Raw genomic sequence first — 17,389 nt, forward strand, 5'->3', positions numbered from 1 at the left:
AACCAGCAGAGGAGCTCGCCTTGCCCCTCACTGCCCTTATCTATAGATTAAAACAATCACTAGCTGAGGAAGGGGAAAAGTATGCAGGCACTTACTTTTACTGATTAGGCTCTATGATTAGGAGGAAGGTCGGCCACTTGAGCAGGGTGTCGGCAAGCAGAGACTGGTAGAGCAGCACACCTACAGACAGTAAGAGAATAGCCATCTTGGAGTTCCCTTGTAGAGCAGCAGGTTAAGGATGCAGCGGCTGGAGCTGCTGCTATGACTCAGGTCGATCCCTGGCCCACAAACTTCTGGGTGCATCCCACCCCTACCCCACCACAGAACAACAAGAAAGAGAACAGCCATCTTGTGCAGCCTGATCATAGAACTTCCCAGGTTTAATTCCTTACGGTTGCCTGTCCCTTGAGCAGATACGACAGCTTCCAGATTCGTCTCTTTGCTGCCAGGCTGTTTGCCTCCAGGCTCTTCATCTTAATCCAGCCTCACACTTTGACGTGGTAAGGCTGCCACGTGTTTTTGAGAAACACATCTCAAGTCAGACTCTACAAAGTCCCCTGACTTCCAGTTACGTGGTGGAACTATTCAGCTACTCCATTCTGCATTTGGGGCCCAACCAAATTTGGTGCTGGCCTCATCTCCCTCCATCCCTTCCAAATAGGATACTTCTCTGACGGCCTGTCTTCAAGGCAGTTTCCTTAAGCTTCGGAAACTGGTATCTGTCCCAGTTTTTCCACTTGGGTGATATGGTTACGTATGCTCCTGCCTACACTCCCCTGCCAGACTCTCTTCCTCCCGCCCCAGGCAGGACCCCACTAGAAGCTCATCAATCTATATGCCTAGATGTACTCTCTAGGGAGTCTCCCCCAGGTAGCGATTTAGTCAAACACGGGCTAACCCCCCCCCCCCCCCGCCCGCCCCGTTCTCTTCCCAGAGATTCGGCACAGCTGCCCTTAGGGGCAGGTGGGGGCGAGACTGTTTCCCGGACTCAGTGGAATGGTGCCTACGGCGCACCGAGGGTCTGGGATTCCAGCACAGGCCCTGACGGCGTCTGCCAGGAGGCGCAGCGGAGCTGCAACCCACAGCCCACCCGGAAGTACCTCGGCCCGGGCGGAACGTCGCTTCTGCCGGAACCTTTCCGCTGAAAGGCCGGGCCCTTTTGGGCGAAGCACGCAGTAACCGGAAGTCAGTGGCGGAAGACGCGAGCGTGGGAACCTACTGCTGTAACGTGGAAGATGAACGTCCCTAGTCTCCTCTTGGCGGGAGGTAGGGTGCTTGGAATACTGGGTGAATTTCCCGTCTGTCCTTAGCCCCTGGTCTTGGAGCTTTTTGCCCTCCTTAGATTATGTGTCCAGGACTCACTGTTGGAATCCCTGCTGTGTTGACAGGGCTGTTCTTTTCGCCGATCCTCGGAGCGATTGTGGGGTAGGGGGTCCACGAGTGACTCCTCAGACAGGGCCAAGGGCAGAGGGGTCAGATTCTAAAGGCTGCTTGTTTTCTTCTGGCTGCCTTATTTTTCTGTGGCCATAATGTAAAACTTTACGTTAGTTTTACAAAGTTGCTTCTTATAAGGTTTTTCTTTGTGGAAATAGAGACATAGTAGAAATCTTAAAACGTGTTACAGAAGAAAATAAAAACCGTCTGTAAATTTAACAGCTAAAATATTTCTTATAAACCTATGAAATTCAGTTTCATTTGGTTCCACTGGATGAGAAACTAGTGAAGATAAATATTGTTAAAAAGATTTCTTGAAGGTTAAAATTTCAAAAAATGTTAAACAGTTGAAGTCATTGCTTTATTTTATTTTGCTTTTTAGGGCGGCACCCACGTCATATGTAAGTTCCCAGGCTAGGGGTCCAATCGGAGCTACAGCTGCCGACCACAGTCACATGGGATCCCAGCCTTGTCTGCGACCTACACCACAGCTCAAGGCAAAGCTGGATCCTTAACTCATTGAGCCGGGCCAGCGATTCAACCCGCATCCTCATGGATACTAGCCTATTCGTTTGGTTGAGCCAGGAGGGGAACTTCCCGAATCATTGTTTTAAAAACATGCTTTTTTGAGCTCCCGCTGTGGCGCACAGGGATGGCCATGAGTGGTGGCCTCTTGGGAACCCTGGGAGGCGGGTTTAATCCCCAGGCCTGCACAGTGAGTTAAGGATCCGGCAGTTGCCGAAAATGTGGCTTAGATCTGTCCCTGGCCAGGAATATGCCGCAAGGTGGCCAAAAATGAAAGCTCTTAAAAATACCTACACAAGGAGTTCCTGTCATGGTGCAGTGGAAAAGAATCTGACTAGGAACGATGAGATTGTGGGTTCCATCCCTGGACTTGCTTGGTGGATTAAGGATCTGGCATTGCTGTGAACTGTGGTGTAGGTTGCAGAGGTGGCTTGGATCCTGTGTTGCTGTGGTTGTGGCTTAGGTGGGCAGCTGTAGCTCCGATTCAATCCCTAGCCCGGGAATCACTGTATGCCATGGGTGCGGCCCTAAAAAGACAAAACCCAAAAAAACAAATAAAACCCATAAATAAATACATTCTTCATGTGGACATAAGATTTCTAGGTAGTAAAACTTAGGTGTTATCCACAAAAATAGAATATATTTCTTGTGAATAAGATCTAATAGTTCCATTTTTTTTTTTTTTTGGCTGCACTATGGGCACGTGGAAGTTCTCTGGCCGGGTGTCCAACCCATGCCACAGCAGTGACAACCCAGGATCCTTAACCAGCTGCGTGCCACAAGGGATTTTCCATTAGTACTTTGTCCTTTTTTCTTTTTAGGGCTGTTCCCATGGCATATGGAAGTTCCCAGACCAGGAGTGGAATCAGCTGTAGCTGCCAGCCTACACCACAGCCACAGCAATGCCAGATCCTTAACCCACTGAGAGGGGCCAGGGATGGAACCTATGTCCTCATGGATACTAGTCGAGTTCATTACTACTGAGCCATAACAAGCCATAATGGGAATTCTCTCCATTAGTTTTTAAATTATGGGAAAGTCGGTGTCGCTTTGCAAAGGCTCTGGTTAGGCTACAACTTACTTAAAAGTAAGTAAGACGTCTCAACTTACATTTTGCTCAATTTTCCTTTTAGGGAGGTGGAGATGTTGTCCAGTTCCATTAGGGTCATTCTTTTTCCAGGCCCTACATAATTCTTGCTGTCGGAAAAAATCCACTGCACCAAAGAAAATTATTCCCTATGTCGATTTTTTTGATGAAAATACAAAGGAATCTGAAAAGGCACTTGACAAGCTCTTCTCTTCAGAACAGCAGGCTTCCATCTTGCACGTGTTGAACACAGCATCTAATAAAGAACTTGAAGCTTTCAGACTGCTTCGTGGAAGAAAATCCATCAATATTGTAGAGCACAGAGAAAAGTTTGGGCCATTTCAGAACTTGGAGAGTTTAATGCATGTGCCCTTGTTCCAGTATAAAACCACCGTTCAAGTTTGTAACTCCATTCTTAATCCACAGACTGGAGGGAAGAAAAAGTCACAGGAAAACCGGCTCTTGAGAAAGCTCATCAAACCAGAAATAGGAAGAGAGAGACTTCAGGTATACCCTTTTTCTGAATGTCTTATACTGCCTTAATATTTGAGAACCTGCTTTGCAAAACACGATTCTGGGCACTAAGACACGGTTCTTCAGGCAGACTATAGTTTAGTTGGTGGGCCCAGTGATAACACATGTAAACAGGTAATTTGTTATATGGTTATTCTCAAAGAATGAGATGCACAGGTAGCAAATGAGCAATTTAGAGGAGAGAATTGTGGGTTGTGACTTCAGGGGAACATTTACTAGAAGAACTCATCCTCGACCACGGAGAGAGAAGTAGGCTAGCAGGAAGAGGAAGGCATTCTAGAAAGAAAGAACAGTTAATGTAGAGAAATAGGTCTGTGCAGGACTTGTTGAAGAGGAATGTGGAGGAGATATCTGCCTGGTCTGAGGGCTATGTTGGGAGTAGTGAGAAATGAAGATTCGAAGATGAGTTGTAGGAGTTCCCATCGTGGCGCAGTGGTTAACGAATCCGACTAGGAACCGTGAGGTTGCAGGTTTGATCCCTGGCCTTGCTCAGTGGGTTAAGGATCCGGCATTGCCGTGAGCTGTGGTGTAGGCTGGTGGCTACAGCTCCGATTGGACCCCTAGCCTGGGAACCTTCATATGCTGCGGGAACGGCCCAAGAAATGGCAAAAAGACCAAAAAAAAAAAAAAAAAAAGATGAGTTGCAGCCAAGGAACAACTAGAACATTATAGCAGTCTTTATCAGGATTTAAAGTTATTTTCTGTCTCCCCATCGCTCTTTTAAAAAGCATTCTAAAAGCAAGCCTTTTTCAGTTTATCTTAAAAAGTAAATATTAAAATTACTTGGCATGGAGTTCCCGTTGTGACGCAGTGGTTAACGAATCCGACTAGGAACCATGAGGTTGCGGGTTCGATCCCTGGCCTTGCTCAGCGGGTTAAGGATCCGGCGTTGCCGTGAGCTGTGGTATAGGTCGCAGATGTGGCTCAGATCCCGCGTTGCTGTGGCTCTGGCGTAGGCTGGCGGCTACAGCTCCGATTGGACCCCTAGCCTGGGAACCTCCATATGCCGCAGGAGCAGCCCAAGAATTGGCAAAAAGACAAAAAAATAAAAAAAATAAAAATAAAAATAAAATTACTTGGCATTTCAAACATTAAACCTTGGAGAAATGGAACTTAGGTCCTGTGAAACATTACTTGATGTTCTCTTATCCCATAATAATAATAATTACCTTTTTTTTGACCAGTAATTTTCCGTTTTGGGGGGATTACAGAAACTTTGAAAATCTGATAAAAGCAATAGACCCTCTTTTCAGAAAAAATAAATAGCACATATACAGAGGATATTATATATATTTTCAGAGGACTTGCAGATTTTGTTAAGTTTACTCATAGACTCCTGCTGTTGTTGATCTGGAACATAGTTTTTATTTTTTTATTTTATTTTATTTTATTTTATTTGCTTTTTAGGGCAGCACTTGCAGCATGTGGAGGTTCCCAGGCTAGGGGTTGAATCGGAGCTGTAGCTGCCAGACTACACCACAGCCACAGCAACGCCAGATCCAAGCCTTGTCCTTGACCTTCACCACAGCTCACAGCAATGGCTGATCCTTAACCCACTGAGGTGGGTCAGGGATCAAACCCACATCCTCATGAATACTAGTCGGGTTCATTACTGCTGAGCCATGACAGGAACTCCTGCAGCGTTGTATTAGTTTCAAGTGTACAGAAAATCAATCAGTCATACATATAAATATGTCTGGAGCATGTATGAACCATTTTTTCAGAGTTTGGATTTTCATTCAAATATATGGCTAAAACTGTAATCAGGTTATTGTGGAGTTGTATCTTATTTAGAGGGCTAGGTTCTAAAGTCAGTTCGTATGTAGAAATCTGTGCAGTAAAGTCCTTGGAAAAAATCTTGCCCAAGAAGTACTGCGTGCAGTCTGGTTCAGTAATTCTTAGGCACACTAAAACTTGAGAATCATTGAGCTAAGGAAAAGAACCAGGAGCTCCCACTATGGTGCACCGGGATCAGCAGCGTCTTGGGAGCACTGGGATGGGGGTTTGACCCCCGGCCTGGTGTCAGAGGAACTGGCTTTGCCTCAGCTGTGGCTCAGGCTTCCACTGGGGCTTGGATCTACCCCCTGGCCTGGGAACTCCGTAAGCTGCAGTGGTCAAAAAACAACAAAAAGTTCACACTTGTAATTAAACCAGCCCTTTTTTGTTTTAGGCAGTTAAGAGTATCGTATCCATTGTTTCTGGTACTCGAAGAATTGCATGGGCTCACCTGGATCGTAAACTGGCAGTGCTGGACTGGCAGCAAAGTGAATGTTGCCGATTGGTGAAAGGAACGTACCTATCATCTGTTTATTTAGAAGAGGTAAGGCCATTGCACCTCCAAATTCCTACCCTGCTAGAGCTCCTGGGTCATCTTCTAGGTCTAAAAGGAATGTAACGCAATAGTAAGGAAGGATTTTCTTTCAGTATTTATTACTCACCAATTCCTGTTATGTTTCCCATCACTTCATGATTTTTTAAAATTGAATCATTTATTTCAAGAAATGCCTCATAGGAGTTCCCCTGTGGCGCAGCAGAAACAATCCAGTTAAGAACCGTGGGGTTGCAGGTTTGATCCTGGGCCTCACTCGTCGATTGGTTAAGGATCTGGCATTGCCATGAGCTGTGGTATAGATCGCAGATGCAGCTCGGATCTGGTGTAGCTGTGGCTGTGGCCAGTAGCTCTAGCTCTGATTAGACCTTTAGCCTGGGAACCTCCATATGCCGCGGGTGTGGCCCTAAAGAGCAAAATCAGTCAATCAATCAAAGGCAGATACTGAGAAAATCAGTTGTCAAGCATATTGTTCTAAATGGTTTTTTTTAGAATTTCATATTTATTTATTTATCTCCATTATAGCTGACTTATAGTGTTCTGTCAACTTTCTACTATATAGGTGACCTAGTCACACATACATATGATCATGCTCCATGATAAGTGACTAGATATAGTTCCCAGTGCTATACAGCAGGATCTCATTGCTTATCCATTCCGAAGGCTATAGTTTGCATCTAAATGTTAAGTTTTTTTTTTTTTTTTTTTTTTTTTTTTTTTTGTCTTTTTTTAGCCATTTCTTCTTGGGCCGCTCTCACGGCATATGGAGGTTCCCAGGCTAGGGGTCAAAGCGGAGCTATAGCCACCGGCCTACACCAGAGCCACAGCAACGCGGGATCCGAGTCACGTCTGCAACCTACACCACAGCTCACGGCAACACCGGATCGTTAACCTACTGAGCAAGGGCAGGGATCGAACCCGCAACCTCATGGTTCCTAGTCGGATTCGTTAACCACTGCACCACGACGGGAACTCCTAAATGTTAAGAATTTTTATCACTGTATTTATAAAACTTATTCTTCAAACTGCCTCATTTGAGTCTTCAAAACCTTGTGAGATGGGCAGTAATGATAATCCTGATTATGATTCTACCTATGAAAACTGGTTACATCAAGCATCTGTGTTGTGATTAGTCAGTTGCAGAGGAGATTGATTCTAGGCTCGTTATTCCAACCCTATGCTCCATCCTATAATTTTCTTTTTTTTTTTAAATTTTATTTATTTATTTTGCTTCTTAGGGCTGCACCCGCGCGCGGCATATGGAGCTTCCCAGGCTAAGGGTCTAATCGGAGCTACAGCTGCCGGCCACGGCCACAGCCACAGCCACACAGTATCTGAGCTGCATCTGTGACCTACACCACAGCTCATGGCAACACCAGATCCTTAACCCACTGAGCAAGGCCAGGGATCGAACCAGCAACCTCATGGTTCCGAGTTGGATTTGTTAACCACTGAGCCACGACGAGAACTCCGATGCTAGAATTTTCTAAAAGGTAAATAAAACAGTTTTGTCTAGTTTTAAAGCCAATGAAGATTTTAGAAATTATGAAGCTCATTGTACAGAGAAGAATCTGGTAATTAGGAGGTAAACACTGACTTCTTTTAGCTTAGCTTGTTCCTGTTAAAACCATGACCAGAACTTGGCTGTCCTGACTCCTCCATAAAATGCTTTTTCAATTACTTGTCCACAGCAATATAACTTAAGTTATATAATTATACTTTAAAAACAGAAGTGGAACAGAGAGGAGTTCCCATTGTGGTGCAGCAGAAACAAATCCAACTAGTATCCAGGAGGATGTGTGTCTGATCCCAGCCTTACTCAGTGGGTTAAGGGTCCTGCATTGCTGTGGCTGTGGTGTAGGCTGGCAGCTGTAGTTCCAATTTGACCCCTAGCCTGGGAACTTCCGCATGCCGTGGGTGTGGCCCTAAAAAGCAAAAAAAAAAAAAGAAAGAAAGAAAGAAAAGAAAAAAAAAAAACTGAGGTAGAGGAGGGCTCAAACAATAAAACTTAATGAATTATTTCTGCTCATTTTTTTTCTCCTCAAAGATTTCTTCTGTCATTTCAAAGATGCCTAAAGCTGACCTCTATGTTCTGGAAAAAACAGGACCGTCATTTCAGAACTCATCTCTGTTTCCTATCCTGTTACATTTTCATATCATGGAAGCCATGCTGTTTGCCTTACTGAATAAAACGTTTGCCCAGGATGGCCATCACCAGGTGCTGAGCATGAATCGAAATGCAGTGGGGAAGCACTTTGAACTGATGATTGGTGATACACGGACTAGTGGGAAAGAGGTAGTGAAGCAGCTCCTCTCAGAGTCGGTGCTGAAAGAAGAGCCTCGGGTGTTCTTCCCACCGGATAAGATCATCCGCTACAGACAGCTCTTTTCATCTACTGAGCAAAAGAGAGTAGAAGAGTTGTATGATTCATTACTACAAGCGATAGCCTTCTATGAATTAGCAGTTTTTAAAACTGAATCTTAAAATTCTGAGGTTTGTATGTTACATTTTCAAATATATTTATTAGCTCCGCAGTTGTAAAGCCAACTGTTTGAACATCCGTGTGAATGGAGAAGAAAACTTAAGTTTGTGTATTTAGTGTTGAAAGTCAGACTTTCGGCTTTTGAATGGTTTACATAATAATAAACCAAGGCTAAATCAATCAATGAGATTCTGTGCCTTTTAGGTTTAAGTGTTAAAAAATAAGATGCGGAGTTCCCGTTGTGGCACAGTGGTTAACGAATTCAACTAGGAACCATGAGGTTGTGGGTTTGATCCCTGGCCTTGCTCAGTGGGTTAAGGATCGGGCGTTGCCGTGAGCTGTGGTGTAGGTCGCAGACGTGGCTCGGATCCCATGTTGCTGTGGCTGTGGCGTAGGCTGGTGGCTACAGCTCCGATTAGACCCCTAGCCTGGGACCCTCCATATGCCACAGGAGCAGCCCTAGAAAAGGCAAAAAAAAAAAAAAAAAAAGATGCCCCCTAAATCTCCGAAACAAACAGTTACCTTCCTTGAAAAGCAAATGCCATCTATACTAGAAGAACTGCATTATAATCATGTTGTTAAAACAGGGAATAATGGATTTTCTGGATGGTGCTCATCATGGGAATAAAACTAAGTATTACCGTTTTAACACAGTTGTGGAATCATCATCTCTGAGTATAATGTGGTTTGATGCACTGCCTCCAAAAGGCAGTTTTCCAAGTTCAAGTTGTGGCTCAGCGGAAACTAATCTGACTGGTATTCACGAGGACACAGGTTTGATCCCTGGCCTTGCTCAGAGGGTTAAGGATCCGGTGTTGCTGTGAGTCAAAGATTCCGCTCGGATCTGGTGTCACTGTGGTTGTGGTGCAGGCTGGCAGCTATAGCGCTGATTCGACCCTTAGCCTGGGAACCTCCATATGCCGAGGGTGCGGCTCTAAAAAGCAAAAAACAAACAAAACTATCTTTTGAAAAAAGGTTATGCTTAATTTTTTTCCCACTTCTCTCAATGTTCCATTATATTTGCCTTAGTTCAGGCCTTCATTATATCTCACCTATACTGAATCCAAGTCGCTCTAATGTCAAAGCATTATTAAGTCATTTCTTTCCTTTAAAAGTGAAAAATACTTGTTGGAAAAAATTCAGATAATCAGAAATATATAAAATACATGGAAGTTCTCTCTCCAGCACTTCCCAACTCTCTATGGAGTCTGATGCACACTCTAGCTTGTGGTCACGCATATGTAAATCTCTGTGCACGTGACTGCATACATACATAAGCTTCTCGACCTTGCAACTGCTATTGCTATCCCACACTACACATCTGAAATCATTCTCTTTCCTCCAGACCACCTTGTTTGCTATTGTTTTATAACTTTGGTAAATAGTTTCACCAACCATCCAGTGGTTCATGGCAGACGCATGACATTCTACTTACTTCCTCCATATTTCTGGAAATAGCTATAGTGAAAATGTGTCCAAGTTAGACATACATAGGATAAGACACTACTGAAAAGTCACCAAAGTTTGGTTACTTTTATCACAAAAGCAAATCTTATGTCTTACAGGAATTCATAAAAGAACTAAGAAAATATTTTCCCAAACTATGCTAAACCTACAAATATATATATTATCTGTGTCTCTATTATTAGGAAAATACTGTTATCATTTTTTTTGTTGTTTGCTTTTTAGGGCCGCACCCACAGCATATGGAGGTTCCCAGGCTAGGGGTGGAATCACAGCTACAGCTGCTGGCCTACACCCAGCCACAGCAACATGGGATCGGATCCACATCTGTGACCTACACCACAGTTCAGGGCAACGCCGGATCCCCGACCCACAGATCAAGGCCAGGGATGGAACCTGAAACCTCATGGTTCCTAGTTGGATTCATTTCTGCTACACCATGACAGGAACTCCTATTCCCATTATTTCTTGATTTTTGACCATTTGAATACAATTCCAGGGGGTTATTTTACTTTGGTTCCTCAATTAATAAGACCAAATCAACAGGTAAAAGTTCCATAGCTTGTGAACTCTTGCATTCAGTAAAATAAATAAATAAATCCACATAACTTAAAAAACAAAAGCCTTAGATCTTGTTCTCTCTTCTGTATAGGGACAGAATCTAGAAGATATAGCCTATATTCAAGCCTACAATATCCATATTTTCCTAGATGATTACATTTGGAACTCCCATTTAAATATTGTAAACACACACGCATCTACATTTTTCAGTTGTACATTAGGATACTTACCTCTTAAGGTGAAAATGTAATTCACCAGATAATACAACTGAATAGTAAGCTAATATAGACTATAAACACTTGAAATAGGAACTTTTCAGATACATACATCTGATTACCTTTTTGCAAAAATGATTTTAAGTGAAATATGTTTTTGTGGTCTTTTGTAGGGCTGCAGGTATGGCATATGGAAGTTCCCAGACTAAGAGTCTAATCGGAGCTGCAGCTGCCAGCCTACACCACAGCCACAAGGGATTTGAGCAGCATCTGCAACCTATGCCACAGCAATGCCAGATCCTTAACTCACCAAGCGAGGCAAGGGATCGAACCTGCATCCTCATGGATACTAGTCGGGTTCTTAACCCACTGAGCCACAATAGGAACTCTGAAATGTATTTTTTAATCCTATAATTAAAAAGTATACTTTCACCAAAAATACACCTTTAAGTGGAAAGGGCTCTCATGTAGAAATCCCATCGTAGAATCCTTCTTTGTTACAGTTTTAATGAAAAGCAGTTTTGTCCAAAATACTTATATTAACATCATTAATATCTTTATGAAATAAAACATCAGTGATATAAAAATACAAGGAAAATGTACAAGACAAATGATTGGAGTTGTCAAAATATACAAGTTATCACATCTGTATGGCTGCTAAAAAAGATTTATGGAAACTACAATTCATAATCTTGATTTCACCTTGTCAGTGTTCAGTGATTCACATGGTAAAATATGCTGGATGAGTATACTAAAAATAAATTTGTCAGGAAGCTCTTACTTTTTGAAAAATGATGAATAATTTCTTTTCTAGGAAGTTTTCTTATGGATTATATTTGCTATTTTGTATTTTGTGTTGTGTCAACTTATTTCAAAGAGCTGGACGAAGGGTAACAGGAAAGTGAAAAATTATGGCTAAGTTTAGCCTTGAAACATCTTTAGAAATATTTAGTGAACTCTATCTTCTAGAAACAGCTCACATACATATAAAGAGTCCAACAAAGCTAAATCCAATAATACAAAAAGTTCAGAAAAGAAGTAACTACCACAATTATCATAAATACAATGTGTCACACGATTTTTTCCATTTTAAATATTTACATACCAATAAAAAATATACAGTCTTTTTAAAATGTACATTAAGAGAAATAAACTCTCCCATGAAACTCAATATAAAAATGTATCCTAAGGGCCACACATAGGAATCTGTACAAGGCATGGTTAATGCAGAATATTAAGGGAAGCCAGCTGCCAAAGTGTTCATAGTCTCTTTTGAAATGTTAAGATGAATTCCTTCAAGGTAGTGCAGGAATCTGTCAAAATTACAAGGAAATAAATTTAATATTAATCATCCATATCAGATGAGAGTATTTGGCAATCTTGAAGTAGCTATTAAAATGTTCTTTTTACAGAACCTTTACCTTCTTTTGCTTTTCCCTTGTTCTTTTAGCTTCTCAGTCCTACAGATGTTTCGAAGAGTTGGCAAATATTCGGTTATACCAGCTTGTCTATTACCCAAGTTCAGGAGAGATCGGCTAGAAAATACACTTTTGATGACTGCCATCCTCTTCCAAGCACTGCTGTAATTTAAAAATAATCATTACTTTTTATTTTTAATGCCCAATAAAAATGCAACAATCCCAAACACAACCAGCTTCTGGTCTCTTTCTCCCTGCTTCTGGGCTAGACTAGACTAACTGTAATTCAGATTAACTTCCTGTATCATTTTCAACACATCACTCCCATACTGAAAAGACTAATGGCTACCTGCTGTCTGCACAGCAAATCCAAACCCCTTTCCCTGTTATCCGAGTATCCCAAATCTAACCAACACTCCCCACCCCTGCCCCAATTTCTCATTATTTCTCTTCCCAACAATCAGGCTGGTCTCCTTAACTGTCTCATTAGAAACTACATTATTGGAGTTCCCGTCGTGGTGCAGCGGAAACGAATCTGACTAGGAACCATGAGGTTGCGGGTTCGATCCCTGGCCTCCCTCAGTGGGTTAATAAGGATCTGGTGTTGCCTTGAGCTGTGGTGTAGGTCGAAGATGAGGCTTGGATCTAGCGTTGCTGTGGCTCTGGCATAGGCCGGCGGCTATAGCTCCGATACGACCCCTAGCCTGGGAACCTCCATATGCCACGGGTGCGGCCCTGAAAAGACCCAAGACAAAAAAAAGAAGCCACATTATTAACTTTAAGGGCCTACCATCAACAAAAGCCCAGAATTTCAAAATTAGTAAGAAGAAAGAAACTAATAATTCCCCCTTTACCACTTACTATTGAAAAATAAAAGGAGGTAAAACTTACTCTAAATTAACTGCTGACTGACTAAAGCGTTCATTACCGCGCTTTTGTGAAACATAAAAAGTAAGCTCTTTTGTAGGATCGCTTCCTAATTTCCTGCAAGAATTCAGGGAGGTTTCCAATGCTTTTGAAATAGTAGAAGAACACTTGGTGAAGCTGAGGGCTTCTACAGCTGCCTTTAATTCTCCAGAGCTCTGAGGAGTCCATCCATCTCTACTCTCAAGACTAAACTCATCGCAAAGTCCACTCTTGAGCTTTCCACTTGTCCAACCAAAATCACTTTCACCGCGTTCCTTTTGGTCCTTTACGCCACTTACAAGGGCATCTAAGAAGGACATGTTGTCCACGAACTCCGTGAGAGAACTGAGACAGTGAGAAACAAGGGCAGAACATTGCTTTTCCGCGGGTGTTTTAGGGCGAGGAATAGACTCAGCATTTGACTCTAGACAGTTGTTTAGTTTCTTTGTCTCTGGGTTGCTTTCTTTATCTCTGGCTTTGCTTTCTTCTGGATTTGAAGAAGATGCAGGGGAAAGGTTAATAAATTCATCCGAAAAGATGAGTTCGGTGTCAAATAAGTCACTATCATCTAGAATTACCATCTTTTTCTTATGTTTCTTTTTTTGGGACTTTTTCAATGGCTTCTCTCCTTCAGAATGTTTCCTAGCAAGACATTTCATATTTTGTGTTGCTTCACTGGTGTCCACACTTACAGATGGACCACCAAAGTTTTCTGTTTCGGGAATGATATCAACAGGTAATGGGAGAATGAACTCAAGATTACTATATAAGAAATCTATATTCCGCATTTGGAATTCTGTAAGAAGCTGGATGAGATTATGCCATGCTTCCTTTGTTCTGATTTTGTGCTGAAAAACAATTTTGAGTAAAGAAATGTTACAACAGGATATAGTCTGGATACAATGTCATTCCTATATATCTTCAAAGTTAATAATTTTATTAACTATACTTCCTTAGAACATTTAAATAGTATAATGAGCCTAAAAAATACATTTAGAAAAGTAATTTGAAGAATTAAATTTTCTAATATTTACTATACACCTCACTTCGATAATTAGAAGCTCATGCTTAAAAACTAATTTCTGAAATTGTTTTTAATTTGAAATATTTCTCAATTCTATTCTAAATCCTAAATGTAAACAATATACATTTAGAGCAATGCTCTAAATGCATCATTTGTCAAAGTGCTACTATGTGTTAAAATCAGAAATCTGAAGTCTATAAAAATTATTGGTAAATTTAAGTTAACCTTAAGAAGTACATGTTGGGAAGATGAAAACTTAAATCTGACATTCCAAACTAGATGTTGAAAATACCTTCAAAAATGAAAATAAGTCTTCAGATGGGGAGAAAATGTTCTTAAGGCCAAACAAGGTCTCAGCACAGCCAGTGTCACATTTGGGAAGGTCTGGTGGATTCCTTTTAGTATTTTTAGGGTTATTTTTGGAATCAGGGTCATCTTCAGAGCAAACAAGTTGTACATTTCTGCTATTTCCTCCTATAAAATTAGTAATAGAAAATCTTAGCTATCCATATTTTTTAACAAATGATAGCAAACAATTATTTAAAACCTAAGATCTTCTGCGCCTAACTCTCCTTTTGTTATTCTCCACATACGTATCTAACTCATAAGGAGTATGATGCAAACATTATTTCTAGTAGGTTAAGTGGAGACGGACTTATAAAACAACCCAACAGAAAAAAGTGCAAGGACTGAACAGGCAAGGCACAGAAGAAATACAAAATCTAACAAACTCATAAAAAGATGTGCAATTTCACCAGTGATCATGGAAATGGAAATGAAAATAAGATTCCCTTCAGTTTTAAATTGGCAAAATTAAAATAAGTGATAACGTAGCCTTGTCAGAGGTACATATAAAAGAGCATTATATATTCAAGGAAGCATAAATGTGTACAATTATCTTTGGAGGGCAATCTGGTAACACCTATCAAAATATAAAACGTATAAAGCCTTTGGCTTAGCAATCATACTTCTAGAATCCTCCGATAAAGTACTCACAGACATGCTCAAGATTACATACATAAAAGACATTTGGTGCATAATTTAATGACAAACTAAAGATGATTTAAATGTCCCACAGGTAATGGTTAAATTATGCTATGTCCACTTTATGTTATGGAATAGCACACAGCTATGAAAAAGGGGACCAGAACCAAAGGTACAGACAATAAATTGTCAGGTAAAAAAAACAAATTATTTAACTATATATATAGTATTAGTTAATTTTGCTAAATAAGTAGGTAGCAATATTTGTATATGTGCATAGATAAAATTTTAACAGTAGCTATCCTTTAAAAAGTGGGGAAGCTCTTTTACGTTTTACATTACATACTTCCGTACTATTTTAATTTTCAGCGAGTCTGAGTCTGAGTCTGAGCTGAAGCTTCCGGCCTACACCACAGCCAAAGCAACACCAGATCCAAGCTTGCATCTGTGACCTATGCTGCAGCTTTCAGCAACCCTGGATCCTTAACCTGCCAAGCCACAACAAAAACTCCTGTTTATGTATTTTTCTTTTTAAATACAGGAATGAAATGCTTTTAAGATCTTCAAGAGGAGTTCCCGTCGTGGCGCAGTGGTTAACGAATCCGACTAGGAACCATGAGGTTGCGGGTTCGGTCCCTGCCCTTGCTCAGTGGGTTAACGATCCGGCGTTGCCATGAGCCGTGGTGTAGGTTGCAGATGCGGCTCGGATCCCACATTGCTATGGCTCTGGTGTAGGCTGGTGGCTGCAGCTCCGATTAGACCCCTAGCCTGGGAACCTCCATATGCTGCGGGAGCGGCCCAAAGAAATAGCAAAAAGACAAAAAAAAAAAAAAAAAAAAAAAAAAAGATCTTCAAGAAAAGAGATAATGCTATACTAAGTTTTTGTTTTCTAAAGTTCTTGGTAGAGCATTTTATAACCAGTAATAAGGTGACAATTATTAACTAATTTATTTATAACAGGGCATTTTCCATGTCTTAATCATTTTTACTTCTAAGAAACAGTTAAAGCTTAACTACCAGCTTAGACTGAATTAAATACTTTGAAAAAGAATAAAATATTAAAATTCGAACTAATCAAGAAACCGAGAAGGGATTAATATTACAGAACTTCACCTTTTTAACATTTACATATTTGTACATTTCCCAGAGCAGGATCTGTAACTACAGATCTGTGACTATGGAGCATGGAAACCACAAACTATGAACTTCTTCAGGGAAGGAAGCATGTCTTATTCCTACAAACACAGGACCTGGCATGGAGAAAGTCCTCAGTCAATGTCTGTGACTTGAATTAGGTAACGATGATGGAAGACTGATAAGAAATTAAATGAAGCATTTCTGAAATGAAGTTCTCAGGAAAGACAGAATTACAGACTATTAAAGGAGCTAAGGGGAAGTGACAATGCAGTCATATAAAAATAATTTACATATGGAAAAATCACCAATATGATTTTTTAATACATCAAAAAGTTGCTAAATAATATAATTCTATTTGTTTATAAATGTATAAGTAACAGTTTGTTTCAGGTTCAGTTTGGTTTTACCCACATTTATTAACACTTACGAAAGTCTCCATCAACATAGGTGATGTATGTATCCTTATTTTAAAATTAACATGATACCTCAATACTCAAACTTTTTATAATCTCTCAAATATTTCAGTACAGCATATATTTTAATAAGCATCCCCTTACAGAAATCTCCATAACAAATCAACTTACGACAAAAGGATAATGGCCTTTCTTCTAAAAATCCACCTCCACTTCTAATCCAGAATTGTAAGTAAAGGATACTTTTTCTGACATCACAAGTATTTGCAGTTAACAATGTTACAAAATCTTTTATATCAGTTCTAAAATTCTCAGTCAAGCAGATTGTCTGTAGATAGCTGGCAACATTTAGCTGAGAGAGAGAGAGGGTAGGGAGAGAGGGAGGGAGGAAGAGAAAGAAAGAAACATGGTCAATTGCAGACTTAACAGAAACACATCAATCAGAGATATCAAAAAGTCAATTTTGCTAAAATTCATAACAGCTTAAGCTCTTATTGAGAATGACTGTACTAGAAAAATGTAAAGGAATATGCTACCAAATTAAAAGCATTCACACATACTTCTTTTATTAATTTATACAGTCTGAGGCACCAGGGAAAATTTTATAGAAGATTTTCCAACCTGAACCCTGGAAGCAATTTTATTAAGCCTTAAGAAAGTTCCTTAGTATTAAATAATGATACAACTTGGTGGAATATATTACAGCCATTAAAATTATAAATGTGAATACTACAGTAGTATTGAAAAATAAAAATACTTATTACATAACTTTTAAAAACCATTGTTAGAAAATTATATCAATGCAATTATAAAATAATAAATGTATGTAAATAAGAAATACAAGGAGTTCCTGTCGTGGCGCAGTGGTTAACGAA

At 40.5% G+C, this 17,389-nt stretch overlaps 3 protein-coding genes across 10 annotated transcripts in view; 1 reads left to right on the top strand and 2 right to left on the bottom strand.

Moving 5' to 3' along the window:
* Window positions 1–1,171, bottom strand: part of ADAP2 (ArfGAP with dual PH domains 2) — a 46,912-nt gene extending 45,741 nt beyond the window's left edge. For 3 of the 7 annotated variants that reach the window (XM_005669057.3, XM_021066059.1, XM_021066056.1), the window contains exons 1-2: window positions 1,101–1,171; window positions 96–180 (exon numbers count right to left, since the gene is read on the bottom strand). The gene's annotated coding sequence lies outside the window, so the exon portion shown is untranslated. The other 4 variants (XM_021066058.1, XM_021066055.1, XM_021066057.1 and 1 more) reach the window with 2 other exon arrangements.
* On the top strand, window positions 1,159–12,282 carry TEFM (transcription elongation factor, mitochondrial). Of its 2 annotated transcripts, XM_005669064.3 has the most exons (5): window positions 1,159–1,266; window positions 3,093–3,553; window positions 5,751–5,900; window positions 7,957–8,403; window positions 12,083–12,282. In XM_005669064.3, exons 1-4 carry the CDS (start codon window positions 1,236–1,238, stop codon window positions 8,392–8,394), a joined length of 1,080 nt encoding a protein of 359 aa, XP_005669121.1. In that variant the 5' UTR covers window positions 1,159–1,235; the 3' UTR covers window positions 8,395–8,403; window positions 12,083–12,282. The 2 variants fall into 2 exon arrangements, with proteins under 2 accessions (XP_005669121.1, XP_003131785.1); XM_003131737.4 differs by lacking the exon at window positions 12,083–12,282 and having other exon boundaries at window positions 7,957–9,045.
* ATAD5 (ATPase family, AAA domain containing 5) overlaps window positions 11,282–17,389 on the bottom strand; it is a 45,734-nt gene continuing 39,626 nt past the window's right edge. Inside the window, exons 19-23 of the mRNA XM_021067456.1 lie at window positions 16,686–16,866; window positions 14,273–14,454; window positions 12,942–13,804; window positions 12,054–12,212; window positions 11,282–11,945 (exon numbers count right to left, since the gene is read on the bottom strand). Coding sequence (XP_020923115.1) covers window positions 11,867–11,945; window positions 12,054–12,212; window positions 12,942–13,804; window positions 14,273–14,454; window positions 16,686–16,866 — 1,464 coding nt within the window. The 3' untranslated portion in view covers window positions 11,282–11,866. The remainder of the gene's footprint in view (window positions 11,946–12,053; window positions 12,213–12,941; window positions 13,805–14,272; window positions 14,455–16,685; window positions 16,867–17,389) is intronic.

Source organism: Sus scrofa, chromosome 12 (assembly GCF_000003025.6).
Source record: "Sus scrofa isolate TJ Tabasco breed Duroc chromosome 12, Sscrofa11.1, whole genome shotgun sequence".
NCBI lineage: Eukaryota > Metazoa > Chordata > Mammalia > Artiodactyla > Suidae > Sus > Sus scrofa.